The sequence below is a fragment of the Ptiloglossa arizonensis genome, chromosome 8 (assembly GCF_051014685.1).
Source record: "Ptiloglossa arizonensis isolate GNS036 chromosome 8, iyPtiAriz1_principal, whole genome shotgun sequence".
Taxonomy (NCBI): Eukaryota; Metazoa; Arthropoda; class Insecta; order Hymenoptera; family Colletidae; genus Ptiloglossa; species Ptiloglossa arizonensis.
The window spans coordinates 19176800-19204665 of NC_135055.1; the positions used below are offsets into that span (position 1 = coordinate 19176800).

General features: G+C 45.7%; 2 protein-coding genes across 3 annotated transcripts in view; one reads left to right on the plus strand and one right to left on the minus strand.

The window, feature by feature from the left end:
- Window positions 1-27866, plus strand: part of Gaba-b-r3 (gamma-aminobutyric acid type B receptor subunit 3) — a 75654-nt gene that overhangs the window by 21244 nt on the left and 26544 nt on the right. For both annotated transcript variants that reach the window (XM_076318995.1, XM_076318996.1), the window contains exons 3-8: window positions 9836-10153; window positions 10769-10873; window positions 12239-12304; window positions 21911-22114; window positions 24913-25137; window positions 26347-26407. In XM_076318995.1, the coding sequence (XP_076175110.1) occupies window positions 9836-10153; window positions 10769-10873; window positions 12239-12304; window positions 21911-22114; window positions 24913-25137; window positions 26347-26407 (979 nt within the window). The remainder of the gene's footprint in view (window positions 1-9835; window positions 10154-10768; window positions 10874-12238; window positions 12305-21910; window positions 22115-24912; window positions 25138-26346; window positions 26408-27866) is intronic.
- Window positions 6123-27866, minus strand: part of LOC143150594 (uncharacterized) — a 39220-nt gene continuing 17476 nt past the window's right edge. The window contains exon 3 of the mRNA XM_076319008.1: window positions 6123-6496. Within this exon, the coding sequence (XP_076175123.1) occupies window positions 6493-6496 (4 nt within the window). The 3' untranslated portion in view covers window positions 6123-6492. The remainder of the gene's footprint in view (window positions 6497-27866) is intronic.

Here is a 27866-nt window from a genome sequence, read left to right on the forward strand (position 1 = left end):
ATGGATCGTACGTTGGTTGTTCGTTGCTCGAAAGTTCATTTCGGAAGTGGATCTTGCTCCGGAACAAGTATATTCTCGTTTCGTTGAAAATTGTACCGTTTCGTATCTAAAATGGATTCCACGGACGCGATAAAAGATAAAAATAATGCAGTCTGAATTTTAGAAAGACCCGGGAACTTCGTCAAAGTTTCACGAAAGAGCGCAAAGTCGCTTCCGGCGATCAATTATCCGGCAGTGTACGTAGCTACTGGCTTGATAATTCGATTAGCTTGTAAATGAATTTATCGAACATCTATTACGCGTAATTTTTCTCGGTTCGAGTTCTTCGCTTCAATTATAACGTATTTAAAATTTACAGAGTTCGTAGTTGATCGTATTTCTGGTTGAGAAACTGTTCGATTAATTTTAAGAGTGTTCGTCTTGGGTCGGAGAGTCGAAAAACAAGGTAAATTATCAATTGTTCCTGAATCGTGTTGTTCTGTGAATTCGTCGATGGAGAGGATAGGAAACGTTTCGATGCATCGGTGTCAGAAATACGCGATTCGTGATATCGGTTACGAATACTCGGCCGTAACCCGAGCTCTCGGGTATTCGTAATCGATACGTTGTTCAATTTTTCGGAAGGGAATAATAGAGCACAACGAGCAGGAACGATCCGGTAATTACGTGAATACGCGATGATTAACCACGTGCACGGTAATTGGCTTGTCACGGTTAGTTAACCGACTTGAGCAGACTCGAGCGCGTCACGCGTCCCGATATCGATAAAAATTGTGCAGACGCAATCGGTAATCTCTCCGATTGGCTCGATCTGATAATACACGGAGAGGGAGGGGGCGTCGTGTCGCGTCACGACGCGGCTCGACGCGACGCTATCAAACGAAAGCTGCGTCGAAAGCAATTTTTAAACGACAAACGCGCGTGACGAGTTGCTCGATTAAATAAACGAAGCTGCAACGTTACGAAATAAATTGAAAAGATACGGTTTCCGTTGGGAAATACCGGAGTAGATAACGCACTATCCGCGGAGGTAGGGGGAAGGGGGCAAGAGGGGGAGAGGAACACGGAAAAAAATCTACTCGTGAAACCTCGCGCGTACGCAGGCGCGCGCGCGCGGAAAAGACGTCTGAAATTGATTTTCAAATCGGTGGAAAAAAAATAGAACGGAGAAGGGCGTCAGGGTAATCCTTTAGAAAATGAAAAACGAACGCTTTCCCGTTTCGGAACGTGTTCGTGAGAAAACGTTCTCGCGATTCTAAAAGGGGTCCACACCCACGCGGGCAAAGATTCATCGAGAACGTCGATCGAACAATTCCTTACTTTTCGTTTTGTGCGTTAACCCTCGGTCTTCTTCGACCTGGGGAAATTTTTGTCTTTGTCTCTTTCCTTGGAAATTGAGAAACGTAAAGAGATCGAATTCTTATTCGAAATATTTGTGTGGAGTGAAATTACGGGTCTCTTTGGACCCTGAGAAACCTTTCAATCGAACCGTTTCTACTTTTCTTAGAAATTAAGAGAGGTAAATAAAATTTTTATTCGAAATATTGGAATACTTACGAAAGGTGAAATTACGGGTCCGTTCGGGCCCAGGCGTGGTCTCTCACGCGATCGGTTAAATCGTCGATATTTTTCACGCGTTGAATCCTCTGGTACGGAAAATCCGAATCCCTGATTGAAACGGATTTCGAAACTAACTCACACGCCGCGCGAACTCCCCGTATTAACATTTAAACCGGCCGCGATATTCGTGGGTGGTTTCCTTCGAACGAATCTCCGCGCGTGGAACCTTTTAAATTGAAAGAGACGATTCGCGCGTGCATTTAAAATGTCAACGATTCACCGGGTCGTTGTCGAAATACCGAGTTCCGACATTTTAATCCGAATCGAACCGGACCACCGACGATGAAACTTCCATCGCGGTTAACGCGTCGAATCGCGTTAACGTGTTCGATGTTTCGTTGTTGATCCGAGTTTTGAGAAGTGCAAACAACGTCAAGCGGGAGGGACAGGCACTAAAAACTACGCCATCGAAACTTACAGTAAGACCGGGGACTACGCAGAGGAAACTTCTGCCGCTCTGTGGTATAATCCGGCAACAACGGTGCAAAGTTGTAACCTATAACGCGGAAACGTTAACCTAAGCACGAACTGGGTACGTTCATTCAAGATTACGCTGTCAAAACTTGGCCCGCCCGTGTAAACGCCGCGTCGTAAATCCTTATCGCCAACGAGACAAAATTTACCGAGAATTCGACGCGGAGGAGACGCGCCGGATCGAAACGAGCGAAAGGGTCGTCGCGACGCGATTCGTAGATGGTTTTTTAACAGAGCTCCTGGTTTTTTTTTTTTTTTTTTTTTTTTTTTTTTTGAACGCGTGACGATATACCGGGGGACACGTGTTCCCGTCTACTCAGAAATTAAATGTCCGCGTTTTTAAAATAAACGCGCCCACCGATTATGAATGCGCGTCTACCTGGGGATATTCAAGTGTACGCGCCTCTGAGGCTGTGTACATATATTTCAGTAGTTTACGCGCTTGGCGATTAATTAACATAAAGACGCCAAGCACCGAGTACGTAAGTGTGTTGGAAAAATACGTGTAATACAAAAATGCACGTGTAACGCAGCAGAGTGCACGTTCATACGTGCAACGAAATACACGTGTAACGTGTATCGAAATAACGATCGCTAATTTTTAACGAGCTCGCGCCGTTAGCGCGATTCTTGGAATCTCGGGTTATCGATGCTACGAAAAACTTTATTCCCAGCGAGTAACGTGGCTTTTTACCACGGACGATCGGTTACCGTTAAGCTCCCCTATTATTTCATCGTTAGGGTAAATGTCCCAATTATCGATACATTTTTTGCCCAATAGTCGCTTCGAACGATCGAAGATTCCGTGTGTTGAGTTTTGTCCGCGTGGTGGCGAGATCTTTTACGATGGGTAGCTTCACATTTAAATTCTCGACCCATTGGAGAGAATTACCTTGAAATTATGGTACACCGAGCGAAAAAGAAAAAAAATACATCCCTCTGTCTGCGCGTTCGCGAGAAGTCCACAATTTCGAGATCGCGCGCGCAAAATTTCAACGAAAAACATTTGTTACTCGATTTCTTATAATCTTCGAAAAGTTTCTTCGCACTTTTGTCTTCTCGAGCATCAATGCCTCGATGTTTTCCATATACACCGAGTCTCGAGAACCTCATCCAGTATCGGGATACCGTCGAATGATATTCACCCGACTTTTTTACACATTTCTCGGTTTCAATACCTGCACTTGCTTCTCAAATTCAAGCTTCCATTCTTCGTGAACATCGATTTGCGTTTCTCGCTACGTTGATCCTCAGATTCCCCCCTCACTGTTCATTTACCCACCGATTCTTCTCTGTTGCATTGTTCGACGTATGCACCGGAAAGTATCTTCACTTTTAACGAACGTGAAAAAATATTTAGTCTCGAAGCGAAGATCGATCGACCGTTTAAAATTTTTTCTTCCAGGCGCGCTGTAATTGAACTTTAAGATCGTTCTGTGCTTCGAAATAGTAACAACGACTAAAATGATTCGAGGGGATATTAGAGGGGCGTGTGAAACGTTAACTCACCTCGATCGATGCAATTTGTTGCGCAACGTTGCGATTCAACGCGCGTGCAGACTTCGTGGAATGTGTGTCGGCCTTGTTCATCGCTGTGTGTTTCCATTTCTCGTCGTTTCGGCGCACCGTTCACTGTTGGCACGATAATGGTGGTTTATAGAGAGCACATTGCACCGACGTTCCTGAAACTTTCTAACGACTCGACGGTTTACGGCGCGTGCGATTGTCCTTTAACACCGACTACGGCCGGAACCGGAGTGCACCGGTAAGTAGTTACGGCCGATTATGGTCCGGCTTCGCCTCGGAAGTTCTCGCGTAAGTTCCACGGAATCATTTAGCCTCCATAAACACGTACGGGAGCAACGAAGCAATAATAATGAATTTTAAACAACCGAGAGTACGTAAATATCGTTCCGTAAGTCCGCGTGCTTAATTAACACCAGGTTTACGGGACACATTATTTCGATGCATTTCTATCGACGAGGAAAATTACGAATACCGTTTACATTTTTCTTCGGTCTCTTCTACCGACTTTTATCCATTTAACGAGACAAGTACGTATCGAAATTCATTTTCTTCGAAGCTTTCTAATTTTATAATTCTCTACACGGTATACCTGTTTCTTCTCGATACGCGCCAATTTAACGCAAGAAATATCCGTAAACGTAATGTTAAACGGAGTCACGGTTGTTCTCGTAAAAATCAACCCAAAGAAAATTCATAAGCGTTTCTCGGCTTACCGATGAAAATCGTTTCGAGTACTTTTAGAATATCCGGAAAGCGCGAACGTTTGAAAACCGAGTGATATCTACGAAAAGAAAATCACCATCATAATTATTTTTCGGTGCGCGCGTACATGTTTCTCTCGACTAAAATTCGTTCAATGGTGCAACCGTGTCGATTCACCGTGAGATTAATTAATTAATTAATTGGTAAAAGTTAAATGTAAACGAGAGGAAACTTTTCGTTCCGAGCCCGGGTTAGTTAAAATAATTTAAAAAAGTGTACCTCCCGTTTTAAAAAACTGTTGGGGCTCCCTTCCGAGCAGTTTCGAAAATAATTGTGGCGCGCTGAAAAAAATTTAACTCTTCGTTACGAAAGAATAAATTTTACTCTCGGGACGCGAACGGTCGGAAAATATCCAACTGACTTCACCAGGGTTAACCATTTGGGCTCGAGAGTGGTATACTTTCGTGGCGGAGAATTGAAACTGGTATCGAGACACTGTACTCTTGTAAACAATGCGAAACATCCAAGGAGAAATATTCCATTTCATTGTGTATCGTCAATTATACGTTCGAAAGGATTTCGTCCCGTAGCCGAGAAGCTTCGCGCGGCAAAGTGTCCGTTTACGAACACGTGTCAATTTCTTAACGCGGTCCGTCGTTGTTTCGAGAAATCGTCTTGTTGTTTCCAGGTGTCGAGATTGTTTGGCATCGGTGTATCGTCGAGGTTTCTTCCTTCGTGAGAGACACACGGCACGCGATCCGTTTCGCGTCAACGCGTCGCCAGAAGGAAACGGATAGCTCGTCTCCTGCGATCCCCTAAATAAGCCCCTGCGCCGTAGACGATGCTTTCGAGCTTACGCTTTCGTTCGACCGAGACCCGCGAACTTCGTCCTCGGGAATTCTCGGGCCCGCGGTATCGTTCCACGAAAAACAAATCGGCCGTCGCGTGTTTCCCTTTCGTCTTACGTATCGTTACGCGCGGAACGTATCGCCGTTACGTATCGTTTCCACGACCATGAAATTTTATCCCTCCTGTCGGCCCACCGACAATAAAACGGATCGTCCGTTTCCCATGGTTTCGAAGATTACGTCGTCCCGAGCAACGACTCGTGAACAACCGCGGGATCCGTTCCGCGCGAACGGAAGGAACAACGCACGTGGCGCCGGAAGAGGGTTTCTTTTTCGTACATTTTTCTCTCTTCTTTTTCTCCTTTTCTTCTTCTTCCTTTTCTTCTTTTCTTTCTTTTATTTCTCACCACGGATCGCAGCCGTGCATAAAAGAACGCCGATCGGGTTTACGACGACCTTCCTTCGCGCGAAAACTGTATAATCAAGCGGAGCCGTATCCTGAACGAGGAATGGCCGTCCATCCCCCATTTCTCATTGACCTTGTGCTCCGACTACTAACGAGAGGGTATCGGGACCACGGCCGGAATTTTCCGTGTCGTTGAGTTCGTCGATCGACTACTAGTAGATCCTCGCGCACAATAGCCGACCGAAACAAAACCAACGGCCGGACCACTCGTTCGTAGAGAACGAGGGGGAGGAAGACACGGAAAAAAGACGCTCGAGCCTCGCGGGGTATTACCCCGCGACCCTAATCTCCTACAATTTTTTTCCCTCGGCGAAGTTTTATGAAATTTTCCAGAAATTCGTCGATCGTGCGTTGAAAAGCGATTCGACAAATTGTCCATCCAGTCGTGAATTTTACGGAACACCGGTCACGTTCTCTCCTCGATCGGGGGAAGGAAGCGAACGAAGGATCCGCTCCGAGATCGAATCGAGGGATTACGCTCGTAGTTAAGGTCGACAGACGAGGGAAAGTTTGTGATTTTTTTTTTTAAGGGGGAGAATATACATTGTAAATTATCGGTTAACGTGTTAATAGTGTACACTTTGGATAACAAACATTGAGAAGTCTTATTGCAAGCGAGTCAGGGTCTCTGGATAAACGAGACAGTGTATCTCCCTCCGAGGGAAAGTTTGCGATTTTTTCGCAAAGGGAAAAAGATTGCTATTAATATTTTACGTTCGTAGGTTAGTAATGTACACTTTCGAGATTACATCGAGATAACAAACATTTCGAAATCTTATTCCAATCGGGAAATGTCGCTGGAAATAGACCTCGCGGATAGTCGAGACGGGTTGATCGACGAGACGCCTCTTCTGATTATCTGAAACAAAAACAATTGACGTTAGCTCAAAATACAGACTCGTGGTTACGGCACACGAGTACCGAATTGGAAAGTAAAAGACATTTTCAATTTTCGCTGCGCTTTTGAAACAAACGTTTATCGAATTACATCACCTGTGTGTTCGTAACGTAATCTCTGGAGGGGGTAGCTCACCTAAGCTACTCGAATATATAGTAACCACAACTGTTCTACTCTGTACGGTACACATAATCCACTTTAAAACTAAAGTTTCTCGCCTTTAATCGGCGAACAACCACCAAGGACTCGAATGGTCGAGGATTCCCCTTGAAAAAAATTCTTATCCGCGTTATTTTTTCGACTGGCCGCAAGGGACCAGATGGAAAATACTCTAGGAAGGTTCTACTTAAGGAAAGTTCTTTTCTTTTTTTTAATGCGATTTCAGGGTCGGAAACGCGCACCGTTTAATTCGTTCCCTATTGGACGCATCGTTTCGCGTCAGGTATCCTCTCATTGGAAAACTTTTGCGGCGTTCTTGCGCATATATTAAACCGTGGTAAAAGCACGCGATCTCTGCCACGATGTTTGAACTCCTTTGTGAATTCCTCGAGGAAAGTGAGCCCTCGGATCGTGGCGTCGCGGAATCTGTAATTTTCATCTCCGTACATCTCCTTTGAAACAACGATGTTTATAAAGATTACGTGCAATTGTAATAAAATCCGTGTGTACGATTCGTACCTCGTGATTCGACCACTCGCACCGAAATCGAAAAGTCTCGAAAATAACGAACACTCGATCCTGTTACGTGAACCGAGATTCGTCCCACGTGATCCTAAGCGCATTGTGAATATTAACCAAACGGAAAAAGTAACATCGAGCTACCACCATTTCCGTACCCTTTCATTTTTCCTTCGACCACCGTTACACCGACATTTCCGCTAATCTACCAAAGAAACGCTTCCAGCAAAAGTTACTCAACTCTCGGTCGACTGAACGCTCGAATATCACAAATTTCCGAAAATATACCTCTCCGTGGAAAATCGAAATATCTTTAAAGTAACTTCGATCGTTGAAATCGTTTCGACGATTTTAGCTACACTCTGTAAAGTGAAAACCGTGATCCTTTCGCAAACTCGAGACGATGAGTAAACTATATGTTCGGAAAGTCATTTCGTTTTTTTTTATCGGTGAAAACGAAACACGATTTTTTTAGAGTGTATAAACATTTTATTAAATCATACATTCTCCATTTTGGAAAACGAAACGACTTTCCGAACGACCTGATATAAACCTTCTCTCAACGTCGTTCTATCCGTCCTAAACACTTTTCGATCGCACCGAGTCGTACACCGATATTTATCTCGTACATAGAAGATGTTTCGCGAGCGTACATTGGTTCTTGGACATTCGGGTAACGAAGCACGCTCGAAAACAAAAAACGAAAAAAGAGAGCGCTTCCCTGAATATTCAAGTACGTTCGCAGAATTGGATTAAAGTTGAACGCGAGCACAGAGGGGCGGAAGATGTTTCCATCCCGTGCGGAGATTCGTTCCGTTGAAAGAACACGGTCCGATTCGATGTTCCCTGGACGGAAGTCGTTAACGATGCTTCGATCCTCGGACGTTGGAAAGTTATCGAAACGCAACTCGAAATCGAACAACGGGGCAACGAGACACGAGCAATTGGATACTCGAGACGGTGTCGTGGCTGTGAAGTCGGTTCCATCGCTCGCGTCGCATCAGATTCCACGATATAAGACGAGCCCTTGAGCTTTACGGGAGCTTTCGAGCTCGCCCTAGTCACCACTCGCGTTGAATAATTACTCGTTACGGCTCAACGGTTCGTCTTCCTCCTCGCCTTACCTCGCCAACGAACACACAGAAATACGACAAAGGGAACCCGCGCGCAATCCTTTGCCTCTTCCTTGTCTCTTGTTGCTTGTTACGCGCACCATGTAATTGCTTATGCCCCGAACCACCTACCGACTCGGCTCGTTCGCGCGCGAATAATTTATTTGTTTATTCATTCATTCGTTCCGGTACATCCTCGAATCGCCAGATTATCGTCTTCGATCATTTCGGTGGCTTCACCGAGAGAGTACCAGGTCGTTCGATTAGTTTTGTCGTTTCTTTTCGTTGTAAAAGTGGACTGTGACAGTTCAATTTTGAACAACTGTCAATACTAATACTAAGTCTTTCGATAAATTCTGTTGCTTCTTTTTTCATTGTAAAAAAATACTGTGACAGTTCAACTTTGAACAACTGTAAATACTAAGTCGTTCGATAAGTTTTGTCGTTTTTTTTTTTTTTTTCATTGTAAAAAGATACTATGACGCTTCACTTTGAACAACTGTAAATGTACGAAAGAGTCGTAGTAGCATATTTTGAAAAATAAAACGACGAAACTAATAGCTACATTTCTTATCGAACGACAAAACTTATCGAGCAACCTATTATACTATAGGGATATGTCATGTTGGTAAGTTGGCAAACAAGTTGAATTCATTTCTTTGTTTGACCTTCCATCGATCCTTCTTTCATCGACCTTTAGATCATTAATTATATTTTATGACTCATACTTGTTACCTTTAGATTGTTTAAGGTGTCTTCTGTGCGTTTCTGTGACGTCAAGGTCGCAAGTGATGTCATTTTTCTCGCGATACGATTTCTTCCGATTGCGACACGAATATGTGTTCGAAGATGTGACCCAAAGTGAGCTGGAAGCGTTCTTCGAGCGAACAATTTTTAATCCGAGAATTAAAAATTATTCTCCTCGATGGAGGTTCGGCGACAATGGAAGACAATTGGCGAGTGTACACGAAAACTTTCTCGATTATCGCGGTAATCCGCGCAAGTCAAACAACCGACCACGATTTATCGGACTTTTTCTGACCAGTGTGGTCAGAAAAATAAACCGAATCTCGTACGCAAGGAGTGGAAGAAGGCAGCGTGGACAGAGCCGAAGAAGTAAAGAGTATCTTTCTTCTTTTGCTACACCAGATATAAGATACAACCGTATATACCTAACTACAATACAATAGGTACACCCGTTACTCTCCCACTCGGTTCGTACTACCTTCCTCCACTCCTTACACACGCGACTCGTCTTGTTTCTCCGGTTACACCGTATTCGTCGATCTTTCATCGGTGAAATTTTATTCGACGATCGTAATTTTTATCGAACGATAAGAATCATCGCCGAGATTTCACCCGCCGTCCCCGATACGATCGTAATTATTTGTAAACGAGCGCGTAGAAGGAACCAGTACCGATTTATCAAAGTTTCGGATCGTACGTCATAGCGGAGTGTCTTGGATTTATGAGGGCTCGGTTTTGAAATGATTTCGACGTTTCGTTTCAGTGCGATCCGGGCGTAGCGGTTGATAGATTCTTCCACGCTCTCTACTCGGCAAAGAAGAATGATCTGATACCGCTCCTGCTGGGCACCGCCTGTTCCGAGGTCACGGAAACCTTGGCCAAAATCGTACCGTACTGGAACGTGATTCAAGTCTCCTTCGGGTCGACCGCACCCGCTCTCTCGGACTCGACGGAATTTCCGCTCTTCCTGCGAACTGTTGCGCCCGATTCCAGTCACAACTCGGCCAGGATAGCCTTCATCAAGCATTTCGGATGGGACACCGTCACTGCCCTGTCCCAGACCGGTGACATGTACTCTCTGGTAAGCTGCTGATTCGAGCACCAAACGTCGGGCTCGTTCCACGACAAATCGATCACTTTCGTCACTCCGGGTCCAGGATATTGCCAATGATTGAAACACGTTGCAATCCGCGTCTACTCGTTTCGGTCCTTTCGTATTAATTTAAAGAAAACTATTTCGAGAAACACCCTCGTATCTTGCCGCTTCGAGCTAAGAATCTTTCGCGATTGCAAAAAAATTCAACCAGGTGAAATATTCGCGATAGTGACAAAATAAACATGAACTCGATAGATAATTCCATGGATGAAAATAATTCGTTTGCAAGGAAAATTCTTTTACAATAAATCCGAATTCAACGCGAGCACTCGAAGTCCGTTTAATTTCGAGCTGCACGGTGTTTGAATCGAAATCCCCGAAAGGGTTGCAAGTGACGTTCAACGCACAGCTTTGTACGGTCAGTTGACAAAGCTTCTCGACGATTTGCGTCCACTCGCGGAAAAATGTGAACGCAGTCTTCGGTACGTGTGGTTTCGCGTCGCGTGCAATGCGTCGTGGAACGGTTCGCGTATATGGAACGCGTAATACTCTGCTTTGACGCGCGTTATCTTCTCCGCGTCTCCGTCGTCCCTGTTGCAGGCCGTGAACGATCTGGTCACGGAATTAGAGCAGGCGAACATCACGTGCACGGCAACCATCACGTTCGCGGAGAACGATTACAAGGAGCAGCTGCGGACTTTGAAAGTAAGACACGCTCGAACTTCATTGACTTTTTCATCGGCGAGTTGCGCGCGCGAGATTTGCGAGCGAGCGGGCGATCGGGCCGAGCACGTAACGCCGCTTGTGTACTCGCGCGCGGTTTCCTCTCGCACGACGCGAAGAATTTTACTCGCTGAAGCGCGCGTAAGCCGCTCGTCGCTCGTTCTCTCGCTCGCTGGCTCGCTCGCTCGTGTTTTTTCGCCACCGCGGACGTAAAAAGAATTTCAAGCACGGAATTCCAGCGTGAAAGATTAAACGCGTCGCGAGATGCGCCAGAATACATTCGTAACGCGACAGAAATAATTGACCGATTTCGATGAGAACCGTGGGCAAATATTCGATAGCTTCTTCAATATTTCCGTACGATAAATTATCGATGATTTACAGAACGCTCGATACTTCGATGAGAATGTATAGCGTCGATAAATGAACAAGTCCGCTATCCTTTCCTCGATCGAGTACAAAGGAAGAAAATATTCTTTAGAAAAAGAAGAAAAAAAAGAAAGGATATCGCGCTATCACGGAAATAGCAACATTCGTCCTGTTTCTAAAAATTCTAATTCGATTCGATTCCCACCGCAAGAACCGTGAAAATCCCCCGTAGAATTCCACGAGGTCGCGTGTAGTTCCACCATGGATTGATATTTGTTTTCATGAAAATTCGCAGAAACGTTCTCCAAGATATCTCGTTCTCCACTTTCGAGACGGAGGATCGATCGCTGTCGTAGAAATGGATTCTGTATCGCGCGGAAAAATTTTAACGATATTTCGAGTCGTGTCGTACCGTTTCGAAATCGATGCATTAGCCGATTGGTTTCACCGGCGTAATTTAAAACCGTGGTTAGTTTGATCCGAATTGTTCTATTAGTCCGATAGAGGCGGCGTATCGTGCGCGGATTAAAACGTGGCGTAGCTCGATGCGCTAAATTTAGCGCCTCGTGTGCGAAACGGTTGACGATAAAAAGAAATTGCGACAGAAATCGGACAATTAGCTTCCTCGCGCTACTAATGAACTCCGCGGCGACGATTTGGAGCGCACTATCGAGCAACGCCATACGTTTCGCGAAGAAGATCGTCGGAAAAGAATTTCGCCGTGCATTAGAGCGCGTCAGGACACGTCGAGCAAAGGGAATTCAATTAGCCCCGGTACTCGGCTAGGTCTTTAATTACAGTTCATAACTAATTACACGTCGGCTCTAATGTGATAAACCTGCATGAAAGACGCGAGACGCTTGGGATCACGCACAAGAGAGAGAGAGAGAGAGAGAGAGAGAGAGAGAGAGAGAGAGAGAGAGAGAGAGAGAGAGAGATTGCACGCCAGGTTGAAGCGCACTTTTTATTCGGTTGCAGGAGTTGGACACGAGAATCATCATCGGGAGTTTTTCACCGCGGCTGGCGTCGCGCGTTTTCTGCGAGGTGAGCCCATCGTACAAACTCATACAGGGTGTCCCAAAAGTGACTCCGATAACTCCGAAACAACATAGAAAGAAACGCTCGTTCCTATACACGGCTCGAGAATTCGCACTCTTGCCACGTCTGGATTATTTCGGACCCAGGAAGACTTTTCGCGCGATGGTAGAACTTTCCGTAGAAATCAGGAAAGATACGGAAAATATACTAGAATTTTTATTGGGAGTATTACGGGTCCGTCTGGGCCCACGCGTGATCTATGGATGTCCAAGTTATCGTAATTGCGAGGGTTGAACGCGGTGATTATCCTTATTTAATTGCTCGAGAGTTACGAGTTTGTCGGTGGAACAATAAGAATTCAACAACGATCTTGACATTAATACACAACGATGGTCTCTGTCCAAAAATATTTGTAGTATTATAATTTTCTTTGGAAAATTCAATCGTCGTTGATGCTAATAGTCGCTTCGTTGTATTCTCGTCCACGTTGAATGATAAATCTCCCGTCTGTTTCGCGATTGTAAAATAATCAAAGTAGGAGTGATTTTTGGAACACCCTGTACAATCTTGTAAACGCGAGGCCGCATTACGAGCAGGTTGCGAAGTTACCCGATCACGGTACAGTGTACGCTTTTCGGTGAGTTACACAGTTCTCGACGACGGAGGAACAATAATGTTTAGAGTCTCGGGGAATGTTTCTTTTCGTCCCTTCGCCCCTCCATCCCGTGTCGCTCTTTTCGCTCGTTAAAATTTTGTTCGACGAGACAGCGAACAAAACACGGCTTAGGTTTGTTTTCGAAAAACAACGCGCGCAGCCATCAACGCCACTCAGACGCATCGAGTGAACGAGAACGCGAGCAGATGAGGTCCAACGAGTTTATCACGAACGATAGTCACGTTATTATTAACCAAGGGGAACTCTTTGGTACCAAACGCACAATAGCTGTGCGCACGAAATACGAAAACTGTTCGAAAGAAATGAATAAACCGGTGAAGCGCGTCCAATGCATTCACTCGTTCAGCGTGTAATTAAAAGATTACGGAATTTAATCCGTGAACAAATTTGAAAATAAGCCACGATCCGGAATGGATTTTAATATTCTTTGTGGCACGAATTTTGAAACTTTACCGCCCGCGTTCTATCGACGTAACAAGTACAGAGAACCGGGGGAGTAAAAACTTTCAGCGATTCAAAGAACTTGTAACTTGCAAACGGGACGACAGAATCGAGAGCTCTTCGACGAGAACTTATCCTTTGAGTTCGGTCGCCAATTTTCAAACATTTTCGCTAATCTATCGGAGAAATTCTCTCGCGTTGGATATTAGAAATTTCCGAAAAGAATTAGTTTTCTACCTTGACTCTTTCGAACGTCACGATGCACTCGTGACTCCGTGGGGGGTTGCAACTGACGTCGAGACGAATTAAACGAGCTAACGGTACTACGACGACCTACGTACGAGACGATCATCGATCACAACGCGGACCTTTTTATCGAGGAAAAAGCAGCTTTGGGAAATTTTTAACCTCCAACCTCGTATCGCGTTTGTTCGAAGCGTTGTTTCTTTGGTAGATCGGCGAGTGTTCGAAAAACGATGATCGCAAACTCGAAAGATGTACACCTCGTACAATATCCGCTCGATCTCCCTATCTCGCTAGAATTAGATAAGTAATAACCACGATCCAGAATTCGCTCGTAGCAGAAGTAAATTTGACCTTAATCTTTTAATGGATGTTCGCTAAAAAGCGATCCTCCGCGCGTATTATAATGAACGATTTGAAATTCCGAGAATGGAGAATCGGGTCAAAGTTCAGGTCGAGGGACCGCGGAGACAGTTTAAGGGGGCGCCATTTTGCACGAGTGTAACATTGTAAAGCAAATTCGGCCATTGCGGTGAACCGAGCTTTTCCCAGTAGTTTCCCCCGAGTGTCACCGTTTTCTGTCCACCCGGTCAAGTAGTACTTCAACGATTCCCTTCGAACTGAAAGAAAATAAAACAGTCCGGGTGTACCGTGGGTTTACGAGCGTTTGGTCGTGGGTCGACGACAGCCCCGAATTACGAATTTTCCGAGACGCTCGTAAAATCGGCATTTTACACGTGAACTACACCGTTAGCACCGCGACGTTAAACCACACAGACGGAAGTTATATTTTCCGTTATCAAGACGAGAACACGGTCGCGTGTAGGTGGCTCGATTTTTTTGCCCGATCGATTAACAAACGTCCATCGATCCCACGGTACTTCGCGCCGCCGGTTTTCCAACCGAGAATCGATCAAATGCAAACACACGGTCGCAGCTTGTGTTCCAACTAAGCGAATAATGAATATTGTGCGAAAGTAGGACGCAATCCCTCTCTCTGTCAACCTCTCCCTGTCTCTCCTGTCGTCATCATTATCCCCCAGCTGGAATTATATTCGGAGACCGGAGCGTTTACGAAGGGCCACTCGATGGGATTCGTTTATCGGGAAAGTTTCGAGTATCCGTACGGCGTGGTCGTCAATGACCATATAAATTAGGTTTCACGGTATACCATAATAACCCACAAGGTTCGCCCCGATAGCCCATCGTGACCACTCGTCGAGCCGGCGAACCAACCAACGAATGTTTTTTTCGATTAAAAACGAACGCAAGAATCGCGCGCAATCTGCACGAGAAATTCGATAAAGAATATCGATAATGGTGGTGTATTGTGCGCGTTACGGTTTATTATGTTCGATAAATGGAGACGGAGTAAATGTTACTCGTCGACGTAACAACGGTTGCAATTGCAGCGAACGTTACATCGATCACGGTGCTACATTATCGGATATATAAATTAGCGAACAAGGAATATTGTGTCTCTTTGAAATCTCGACAGCGACTGGCATCGAACAGCTCGTTAGTTGTCTCGTCGGCAACAGCTGCCCATCTCCGTTTATCGACATATCCCGTGGAACATTAGTAAAACATAATTAAACCCTGTAACGTGTAATGCGGTACACGATTGATTTCCAGCGAAAGAGTCGAAAACGAATTTTTGGGAAACGAAATCCCCGAAAACTTGGTGCCTTATCGAAATACTCGAAACGATTCGAGAAATAAAGCGAGCAATTTTTCTGCAAAAAGTCAGCAATGAGAAGAAATCGTAAAAGATTTTTCGCAAGCGCGTTATCCTCGAATATAATTCACCGGTGGAAAATCGCCAAGGTTTGCGAAATGCACCGATGCAACGGAACTTATGCACCGCGTACACTTTGCTCCAAGAAACTTTCATCGACGTACAGGATGGAACGTTAGTAAAATACGATAAAAAATTGCAACGTGTACAAAAGTATGATTCACCGCAAGTAAAAATGTGAAAGACTCGAACGAAAGCAACTTGGAAAGTAAAACTGAGCCGCTTGAACGTAAGCTAATTTTTCGTATACTAGACGGTTAGTAATAAATTGATTCAACGACGGGAAAAATTCGTAAAAGATTTTTCGCGTTCTCGACTATGATTCACCGTGGAAGAATCGCGAAGACTTGCGAAATGCACCGATGCAACGGAACTTATGCACCGCGTACACTTCGCTCGGAGAAACTTTCATCGACGTACAGGATGGAACATTAGTAAAATACGATGACAAATTGCAACGTGTGCAAAAGTACCGCGGATAAAAACGTAAAAATCTTGAACGAAAGCAACTTGGAAAATAAAACCGAGCCGCTTGAAAGTAAGCTGATTTTTCGTACAATAAATTGATTCGACGAGGGGAAAAATTCGTGAAAGATTTCTCGCGAATATAATTCACCGTGGAAGAATCGCGAAGGCTCGCTAAATGCACCGATGCAACTGAATTTATGACAGTGCAGCGCGTGCAGTTTGCTCGAGGAAGCTTCGCACAGACGTCGAACACCCGGAAGCTAAATAATTCGTCGTTGACGATGACCCGATTGCCATTCGAAAATTAAACCGCAAAATGGAGTAGCTGCGGCGCGCAGTGATTCCTCGTGGCCCTCCTCGCCGCCCCTCTTCCGCCCGGTTCTAGCTTCTTCGAAATCGCATCGACGTCGAGGTCCCGCGCTTCTAATTTACGCCTGCACCGCTTGCACGGCACACAGACCGTTTCCTGCGTGCAACGTTTTCCGCAAACATGCTCCGGGATGAAATTGCACTCGTGGCGCAACACACGCAGAGTTCGCGCGCTTACGAGCCATCAGCGCGAAGAGGGGTCGAAGGGGGGTGGAAGTTACAACGGATACGGGTCCGTCCTTGATTTGGCGTACTACGAATCCTCGCCACCGGATATCACGGTTCGTTTCCTGATTGCCAACCCCGAAAATTCGCATCTCGAAAATTTTCACCGGCGATATTTATCTGTTCGCGTTTACCCGCGCGACGTACGAAACGATCGAAAAATGTGGGTTCGTACTTCGCGCGGTGTACACCGCGCGAAAATAAACAACGTCCTGCGAACGTGTACACGCACTGTGTACCTTGGTTTTCGAGGTACGGAGGTTCGAAAAAAATGTGTCAAAGTGTCGAAAGGGAAACATCCGTTTCCGAAAGAAAAAAAAAAGGTCATACTTTGGAGGGTGAATTGCGCGCCAAGACGGAATAAAAAATGTCCCGCGAGGGTATATTCCGTGTACCTTGGTTTTCGAGTTACGAAGGATCGAAGAAAATGTGTCAAAGTGTCAGAAGGAAAATATCCATTTGAAAAAAAAGACCCATACTTCGAGTAGGGGGGTGAATCTATGGGAAAAGATGAGTAAAAAATGTCTCGCGAACGTGTGTCCCGTGTAGCTTGGTCTTCGTGTTATGGAGTATCGAGGGAAACGTGTCAACGTGTCGAAAGGAGAACATCCATTTAAAAAAGAAAAAAAGAAACTTCGCACTTCGTATCTGCGCGAAAAAAAATGAATAAAGAATGTCCTACGAATGCACACCTTGGTTATCGACTTACGAACGATCGAAGGAAATGTGTCGAAAGAGTCCATCGTCCGACGAAAAAAAAAAAGTCCACAACACGTAAACCGAGGTAAACAGTAGGTACACTCGTAGGACATTTTTTACTCGGCTTGATACAAGTAGACGAGTAGAAAAACTCACCCCCTCGAGTGTGGATATATTCCGAATCAGCCTGCACGGTACGTTAACGTTGACCGAGGAAACTTCCGTGTACCGGGCCGGGACCGGTTGGGAACTCCGCCACTCGATTAAAAAGTATAAATTTTCTGTATTTCGCTTTTCTCGAAACCCCGCGACTTCGTTGGATGTTTATAAGGGTAGGAGCGACACTCGTCGCTACGTATTCCGGGCAACACGTAGTCGCTCTCGGTTTTCCGGGGCATTGAATTTTCATCGAAACGTACATATTCGCTCGTCCGTGGTTTCGTCTGTATTATTGCCCGTCGGAAAGTAATTAGCGCGGCCAGGAGGCAATAAAAGCCAGAGATTCTCCACGGGCGTTGGATCAACGATATCCGTATCTTTTCGAACGATCTGCGCGCGGCTCGTTACTCTCCGCGGTGTTTAATATTCGCCGGTCGGGATCGGTCGTTTATTACGAGCGGATATTCAGCCCCCGGTAGCTTTTTCCACGTTTCTTCGGGCCGGTGGCGCGTGCAACGAAACAAGGAACGGCGTAAAACGTTTCTGTCGTAAATCAAGCCGAAAAATATGGATCACGCTCGCACGGGGACGTAGTTAGCGTCCCGCGGTATCGCTTCTGCGCACGCGTATTGTTTCGCGAAATTTATCGGTCGCTCGTTCCAAGTCTTTTAGGGAACTTCTTTCGCGCTGCGTGGCAACAACGAGACGCTATACTCGGTGAATTTTTTTTCCTCCACCGAGACGATAACTCAAATTATTATTCCACGATGCGAAAGAATTATTAAACGGTAAATATACCGGCGAGCAGTTTGTTAGCAGTTTAATCTGGTCGGGCCAAGATAGTGCTGTATTAATCCGGGGCAGCGAATAATAACGTAACGGTGACCAGGACGTAAACATTGGAAAGAAATATCGTAAAATGAAACATAGTTACCGGTTACAAGCAATGAAATATCGTCGGCTCCTTTTTTGCACGTATACGCTGTGTGTGTAAAGTGTTACAACCTCTTCCAGAAAGTAACAAAGATAACGACCACTATTTTTCTTCTGAATTAAATTAGAGGGTCCCGTATATTTTTTCAACGGAAGCCGGTATACATTTTTCGTTGTTTTGAATAGCTTTTACGAAACGGAGCAACGTGTATCTCAACCATCTCCTTTTTATTATGTCTAGTTAAAAAGTTACGACGAGGAAAATGAAAAATGTCGAAACAGTTGTTTCGTTGAACGTTCAAAATGATATCCACGAACCTCCGAGAACTTGTTCGGAAACTGATACTCTCGTAAGAAACAAAAAAAAAACCGAAATATTCGCGTAAGAAAAGATCGACAATTTGAAGAATCTTTCACCCGTATCGGTCGTTCGCCAAAACTTTTCAAAGCCTCGTAAGATCGTTGCGTTAAAAAAAATAATAAAATCGATATCTCCGATAGTTTCTAAGAAAATTGCAACACTTGTACGGCTCGCCCTGTGTAACACGGTAAAAGGGAAAGAATATTAGGAAGAATTCTCCCGGTAGGAAAAGTAATAGATAATAAAATTAAGTCCCGGTACCCTTGCAGTTACATTTTATTCGACAAGGATCCGCGAAGGGAGTCGGCATTTACATAGCGACTTTCATTGAGCAGTTTCGCGCGATCGTTTCGAATTTTTCCAATTTCGATCCACCGCGTTAGAAGGAACTTCGAAAATGGACTACCCTCTTCGATTGCGAGGAAAACTCGTGTAAGAAGATTCGGGTGGATCTCGTAACGAGCGAAAGTCGTCGAGAGCGTTACTCCTGCTGTCTCGATTGTAAATAAACCAACCGTGCCATTACTTACGGGATTGACGCGTCCACGGCACACGTCGCTCCATACCTCTTTATTACCCACTTTTATCGCTGTTCCATCCGGAACGAACGTAAGGGCATGATTTACGCAAACTTGTCCCGGTCGACGGGACAAACGACAACCGGAGCATTTCACTCGCGCTTTTCCGTCCGTGGTGAACAACGGTGTGCGTTTCTCCCCCAGATTTTCGCGACAATAATCGCGAATTCTCGGCCTCCGTCGTCTCCGTGCAACGACTGACACGCGGCGGTGCTATTCAAAACGCGCGACCCACTTTTTTTTAACTTCGCTCGTACAACCGGATGACAACGAGGACGTAACCACGACATCGAGACGATCCACCGGTATCATCGACTCATCGACGATACTCGGTCGACGAACCAGCTCGACGAAGAATTACCGAACTTTCCAAAGACTTGGTAACGCTGGAAGAGATAGCAGAGAGTTTCGATCGGCGGTGCAACGTCGATAACTCCGATACCGTGGTGTGCGGCGGCTTCTGTGGTTCGAAAGGCGGTCGAAGGGCTCGATAAGGGACTCGGTTCGCTCGAGACGCGTGGGAAATTGATTGCCCTCGGGGTTATAATTTTTATATATTTTTTTTATTTTTTTTTTTTTAACGACCCCTTTGGCATCGAAGAGACAACTGACGTTCACGGTTCCGTGCGAGCGCGTCACTTGTCAAACCAACTGACAGCTGACACCGCGGTGTAACCGATCTCGAAACACATCGGGGAATGAAATTGTTCCCCGCGAAGCATCGTTTTTGGGGAAATCGAATTTTCAAAATTCCACACGGTCACGCCCCCCTCCCCCTCCCCCTCCCCCGTTTACGTTACCCGATCGGGCGTGTCTGACCATTGCTCGCCGTTTCTACTTGCACGCTCGGGCTCATCCACCGTGGCGAGCTATCCGGTTTAATTGATACTAATTAGCGGGGAGACCGAAAGCGGATAATTGTTATTTATTATCGTTGTTGTTAAAGCTCTTTATTACACGCTTGTACAGCGCCGCGCAAAAGTTTCGAACGACCGAGTAAAATAAACCAACCTTTTTCATCGTACCGTGCGCAAACATTTTAATAGAAAAATATTATTCTTGTACAGGTGGGGGCCGGGAATCGCGGTACAATTGGGGGAAAAAAAAGGAGACGATTCTTCGTGTAAAAATACATGGAAAATCTGGAATAACATTTTTTCCACAACCGGCGATTTCCTTTCTCGGGGAAATCGGTCTGGAAAATTCACAGAGCTGTCGAACACGATTTGGCTAATTGTCTCGCCGTTGTATGAATAGTTTTGGTTGTTTCCGTGTTTGGACACGAGCGGAAAGTTTGTATCGTGGACAGACACTTTGGTCGAGTCGTACGCAATTGCACGAGTAATCTACGAATTTTCAAAATCAATTTTCTTCGAAAAAACACTTGTTACGAACTAATTTTTTCATTCGTCACCGGAAGGAACGTATTCGAAAGAATTCGATGCTTCGTGTTTCTTCGAGAAACTTTTGCAAAGTTCCCGGATTTTTTGAACAGTATTTAGAACGTTCTTTCGGTCGCAAAGACCAAAGAGTGTTCCAAATTTCAAAGCGGCCGTGTGTACACGTACATCTGGCACCCCCTGTGTACCATAAATGCGAAAATTTCCTCTTCTCGAGCGAAGATCTGTCTTTGTTCCACGATAAATGTGCACGTTGCGTAACAACGGTCATTATACCACTCTAAGCTTGACACATATTTTACATTCAGCCGCGAGTTTCTAGAATTTATCGAATCGTGTGTTCGCGGTTCCGGCGTGGGGGGAACGATATATGTATTATACAAGGAGCGAGTTAAAAAAAAACTGCCATTACGCGACCTAACCTCGGATGCATTCGCGCCAGAAAATATACAACCAAGATATTACCATACCAGGGGCAAACTTTACGAGTAAAAACAACCGGTAATGAAGCTACCAATTATCACAATAGCGCCCCGAAGAGTCATCGAAATCGTTTCTTTCGAAATCGAAGACTCGTATCGAAAAACATCGTTCCACATTTTCGTTTCATTTTCGCAAGCTCGATCCTCCGGTGTCCCGTATATTTCATAAAGACATCGCGAGAGAGTTCTCCCCCACCCTAACCGGGAGTCATTTCTCATTACGCAACGCGTTCGTTCGTTCGTTCGTTCGTTCGTTCCTTCGATCGTAAATATTTCCGATATGACAACGCATTGCTTCGATCCCTGGTCTGGTCTCGCGTTCCATTCCCGGAGAGTTTTTCACAGTAGCGTAGGCGCGACAAGTGCGACCCCATTAACTTTCTTCGTTGGCGAGAGCAGTTGACGATCGATCCACGAAACCGGACCGTATCGCGACGCGTGGGGAATGTGCCCGACACGGCGTTAATCACCCGGTGTGCACGATACAAGGCACGAAGGAGGGGGAAGGGGTTTCCCCCACACCACACCACCCTTCGTAGAAATACAAAAAAATAACGGCACTGTAATGAACCCGTTTTTCGCGAGATAAAAGACTTATCCGGCCGAGCCGTATATATTCGAGGGAACATAAAGCGCGAAGCTTCCAGCGCGAGCCAATTCTAAAGCCCCGCGTTATCTATTTCCCGTGCCTCGGCCAGACGGCCATCCTCGGTAAATATCCTTGATCCCCCCTTAATCGTTCGTTTTAACGACTTCCGTCCGTTCTCTGTCCGCAATTAGGCCTGGAAACTGGGTATGCACGGTGGCGACTACGCGTGGATCCTGCCAGGTGACATGATCGACCTGTCGGGAATGACGGGCAATTGGTGGCACTCGGAGCCCGAGGAGTGCACACGGTCCCAGCTGTCGCAAACTTTGGACGGTCTGATCATCGTGCAGAGTTACGGATCCGCGTTGGGGAACGAGATCAGCTCCTCCGGTCTGGTAAGTATTTCTTTCGATACTTTTTGCGACGGAAACTTCCCACCCGCGACGGAGTACCTTCACTGTGGGCGATGCAATATTTGTTTTTAATTTCGTACCAATGCGTTCGCGAACAACCTCCTGGGGGTGGATATATCGGTTAACTCTCACGGCGCATGGGTCGGTGGCGACCCGTCGGATGGATCCAACTCTAATTTTTAGCAATTATGATAAAGCTAGGTCGACAGTGGCCCATCTTGGTAGATCCAATGCTAATTTTTAGCAATCATGATAAAGCTAGGTCGACAGTGGCCCATCTTGGTAGATCCAATTCTAATTTTTAGCAATCACGACAAAGCTAGGTCGACAGTGACCCACCATGCTAGATCCAATTCTACTTTTTAACAACCACGATAAAGTTGGGTCAAGAGTGATTCATCTTGATAGATCCAACTCCAATTATCCTCGTAAAGAAAAGTCGTCTTTCACGACTAACGTTCTAATTGAGCAATCCCAATAGTACGTGATCATCGGCTGCTAATTCGAATCGCGAGGGTTAAAGACGTCGAAGCGATGAAACGAGCGATACGAGCTTCCCGGAGGGAGGTACGGGACGTCACCGTGCACGAGCAATCGGGCTAATGACGAACTCACGTGTCGCTAATTACGTTTCGTCGGTGAGGCGCCCTTGTCTCGATGAAACTCGAGTCTCCCCTACGAAATTGGTCGCGTTTCATTCGATTCGTTCGCGCGAGCCGCGGACCAACCCTCTCGGCCTTTATCCACGATGAAACGGGACCCACCCCCCCTCGTCGATCGTAAGATCGTTTTTATTCTCGTACTCCTTTCGAGGGACATCATGAATAATTCCGCGCGCGTTTCCCGACCACGCTGAATATTTACACGAGGACGTGGAAAAATAGAAACTCGACTCTGCGTGCTTCCGCGGAGCAAAAAACTGCGTCGCGTCAACGTATGTCGGTCGTCCCCTCGTTTGCATACTCCGCGAGACGATGTACGGACCGGATACTGAATTTTCCCGCGGAAGAGGGACGTCACCTATCGTCGAAAAAAAAGAGGATACGTTCCACGAGACGATCCTCCCGACGAGTTCCATCGAACACTCGGAACGATACGAGAGATTTCACGGTAAACGCAGAATTTTCAAGAAAATTTTCACGGCCGTTTAAACGCGCGATATCGTATTAGCTGTCGAAGGATGTTTCATCGAAAGCGAAACGGTAAATTTCCAATCTGTCGTAGAAACCCGCGCGGTGTGATCCCCCATGCTCTCGCGACGCGTGGATTCGAACCGTTTGATTTGTTAATAACTAACGTCGCGTCGAAGATGCATCGTCGCTCGTTGGTACGAAAGTGAAACGTGTCTTCCTCCGTCGTTGAACAACCACGAACCTTTATTCCAACGAATAGGAGACGCAAGGTTATTCGTTTTCTCGTCCACGAGGTCCGTACTCTCTCGTGGCAACTTTTTCGAAACGACTCGTCCAACCGGCCAGAAAATGCAGCCAACAAAGAGGAAAAACCTCCACGACGAAAGGAATACCCGAGAGCTCGCGAGAGAATGTTCTTTTTATTTAATCTTCGCGCGTTCTCTCTTCGGATTTTTATCGAGCCGGAACGCGCGGCTGGAAAATCTCTCTCGTATTTTCCACGGATCGCGCACATTGCGAGAGGACGTAATTATTGGAACGAGGGAGAGGAAACTTCGAATTAAGGAGCAGGAGTGTGACACGAGCGTGTGTTTAAATATACACGCGTTGTACGTCGAATCGACCGATTGGTGTTTCGTTCGAGTCTTCTTCGATGGCGTTAATCCGATGGAAAATTCCTGGAAGGAAAAAAAACTGGGGAAAAAGGTATCCAATTACGCGGAGGAGAAGAAAGATGGGAAATATTTCGTGGAAAGTAACCGAGTGGAAAACCTACTATGCCCGTGTCGGAAGAATTAAAAGATTTTTTTGTTCCAGCGTCTCCATCGAGTATCTTTTTACGATTATTACGATTAAAGGGGATCCGAACGAGACAAGGTTGAAACGGGTGAAATTCTTTTATCGCGGATAATACAATATCCAAAGAAAATCACCTTGGCCGCGACAACGTTCAATTTTTTCTACGTCTTTCTCTTCGCCTAAGTTCTCAAAGTTACCTTCGACCGCTCCTCGCGTAATCTTATAATTTCTATAGAGGCCGTCTCGGCCAGAGATCACCATCGCGAAGAATACGTTCCCTTGGAAAACAAAAGAATAAATGGCCCTCTTTGACCGAAGCGCGTAAAACTACCCTATACGTAACAAAAAATGCATCCTTGGATTCGTCGATAGACGTCAAAATGATAGTCATCGTACATTCAAAAAAAAAGTCAGACAGCCCTCAAAAATAATAGAATCGCGATGAAAAATAATCCAAGATGAACTCGAAGAATGATCCAAGGCAAATTAGAAAAATATTCCAAAAATAACAGTATTTCGCGCTAAAGAAAATAAAAACAAAGAAAGTCAAAGCCATCTCGAAAGTCCTTTCGGATCGCCCGTAAAGAAATCATTTTTCCCCAGTGTTGCGTTAAAGAAAGAAGAAGAAAGAAAAAAAGAAAAACTCGATCGAGTCAGGTGGTCCACCCTGTATATTTAAACGCGCGGCTTGTTCCCGAACGAAGGTCGTCGGATTTTTGTTAGTACGGCCGAGGATGAGAATCGGGAATGTCCCGGGTCCGTGACGTGAGACGGACGCGCGTAAGCACGGTGGACCGCTCGCTCGTTGTTCGTCCCCCTTAACGCGACAATAATATATCTTCCGCGCAGACGAGCAGCAAGTTCAAGACGGAATTGGCAAAAAGAGGCGTGACGCATTCGAAATTCGCCGCACAAACGTACGACGCGGTCTGGGCGATGGCACTCGCCCTCGAGAGGGCCGAGATCGTTCTGAACGAGGAGAACTCGAGCGTGGCCGAGTACACGCACGCGAGGAAGGACATCGCAACGCAATTATTGGAGCAGCTCAAACTGCTACGTTTCGTCGGAGTATCGGTGAGTAGGACACCGAACAACACCCCCGGACCGTACCGCTAATCGGTGAAACAAACCCGACCGAGTTAATGGCACGAGAGTCCTAAAGGTCGCTCGTCTGTTAAACCTTTACGCGGACCGGGGAACTCCCATGCGCAAATAACATACCTGCACGTGCACGAACAAAACAGGAAAACGAAAATCAACCAGCTTTCTCTCTCTCTCTTACACACACACACAGAGACACGCACACTCTCTCTGTCTGTCTATCTCTCTCTGTATCTCTATCTCTGCCCTCGCCTCCAGACACTCTCATCAATCATTTACGAAAGCAATAATGGTCGGTCTCGCGCTTTCTGAACTATACGTGCAACGAAATGTACGCCAGCTGCGCCGGCTGCGTGTAGTTTAAGAAGACGAAATTCATTATTCGCGGAACAACAGTTTTCGGCGATTAGGGTAGGAGGTAGCGGATGGGGTTTCGCCGGCTCGAAGTTCGCGGGTCGATTTGGAAGCTACCGTTTCAATTCGTTCGTATCTCGGGTAATTTATTAAGGTTTCGTTCGTGAAATATCGTATCTCCCGAGACACAGAGAGACCGGTGCGAGAAAGATTGAAATTTTGATAAATCGTGTACCCACGGCACCGGTTTCGGTGTGCTTGATATTTTTTCGAACAAGCTCTAGAGAATTGTTTGTATTTCTTATCGTCGATTGAGAATACAAAATTGATACGAGAAATCTTAGGGTACACGGTGATCTCGTTGTATATCTTCGCGGACGATTTTACTTACTTCTTTCTTTTTTTTGGTCAATTTTGTTTACCGATGTGTTTACCGCGTTATTGTCCGGCATCAACCGCGCAAAATTCAAGTTCGAGAGAGAGCTACGCGTAACGTCCAATAATTCAGAGATAGAATCGGAAAGCTGAAACTTTCGAGGGTAGTTTCACCCCTTAGATTTACCGCCCCTGGAGAAAACATACACATACCTCTTATTTTGACCGTTCTGCAAATCTGCTATGTAATTTAAGCAGAGCAAAACAAAAGCGTTACTCCGATTTTATTATCTCGACGATCGTTTTCCAACGGAAAACTTCATTCACGAGTCTGTTTATAATTACGAGAGCTGTCTCGAACGATTCAACTGTCCAACTTGGATATCGCTCTGTTCGTTCTATAGAAGGTTTTTTTATTAGAAACGAATCGTTGAATCGTATCGTTCGTTGCAGGGACCAGTCTCGTTCGACGGCGCCGATCGAGTGGGTATCACGGCGTTCTACCAGATGCACGGTGAGTAAATATTTATATCGCCATCGACTCGCGGAAAATACCGGATGGACCTTCAAAGAATGCCCCCCTGAACGATACCCGCGACGCGAGAGAACTAATTCCGTCGCAAATATCGCGCAACGTTATTAATTATCGGTCCAGACCCAACAACGGAATAACCTTTCTCGGAAATTTTAATCAAGAGAAGGTGGTTCTTTAAAGTGGGTAGTCGAATCTCGAATCTTCGCGAAAGAAAGAGCCGTTCTCGGGATTTTTATATAATTCAAAACCCGAGAAGCTCGATCGCGTAGTTAAAAATTCTCCAGGTAGGTAAAGAAGGTCGATCTTTTTAATTCCAAGGCTTAACCGCCCGCTTAAATTTGCATCTCAATCTAGAGACATACCGAACCCAACCTCGCGCAAATCCTCGACCCTTTCTTTCTACCCTTCTCACGACCCTTCGTCCCCCCTCCCACGTCCTCTGCGATGTTCAAGCATCCACCAACCCCGTTCCCCTGACCGCACCCGATATTTTTCTATTTTTTTCCCCTTTATCCCGCGAGACGAGAAATCCGAGACGCCAGAAACCGGCTGACATTCTTGCCAAATAGATCGTACCTCGAAATTGCCACGGTACGTATCGTCGCGAGTTTGCGAACAAATACACCGAAATTCGCGATACGAACGGGGTCAGGGTGATTCCAACTGCGATAATACCTAGACAAAGAAGAACAAAATTGCATCGGGGGATTCGTTTGCGCGAAAAATGCATTGCGATTGTTTTTACGCGGAATGGAGTATCGGACAGTGATCGATGCTTAGGCGTAAATGTACGAAAGACACGCTTGAAAAATCTATAGCAAAATACGTAACGTCATCGGTAAGGTGCACGCGTGTTAAATTACCAAAATGCATTCTTCTCGTTAGCGTAGTCTCCGATGCAATTTTTGTATGTATTCTATATATATATTCTCGTCTTATTTCAAACCGTAGAATATATCGTATACACATATATAATATATACGCACCTCGATCGCGTTTGTATCGCAAACTTTGATTTCGAATTTATCTTGTTAGCGATCGCGAGCGTAATTTATCATTGACTCGTATTCGTTGATCTATTCACGTGTCATGTTCATCCGGCGAAATCTCGATCCGTGGTATCGTCGTGTCTCTCCGTAAACGAGACGTACAATCTCGCGAAATTCCCAGGTATTACGAGTATATCGTGTCGAACGTCAGAAACGTTATTTCCATCTCTCCGGGTGTACCGGTTCGATCGAGTGCCGTACAATGACACTCGCGTAAGGAGTCACGCATAAAGAGAGCAACTCGGGGAGAGAGAGGGGTCACGAGCTACGAAGCGCTGACAATCGCGCGCCGCTTCTAACGACGCGGTACACCGTGTGCACTCGCATCGTGGTTAACTGACACGTGTAAACGAGTGGATGAGCCCATTTACAGGATTTCCATTGTTGAA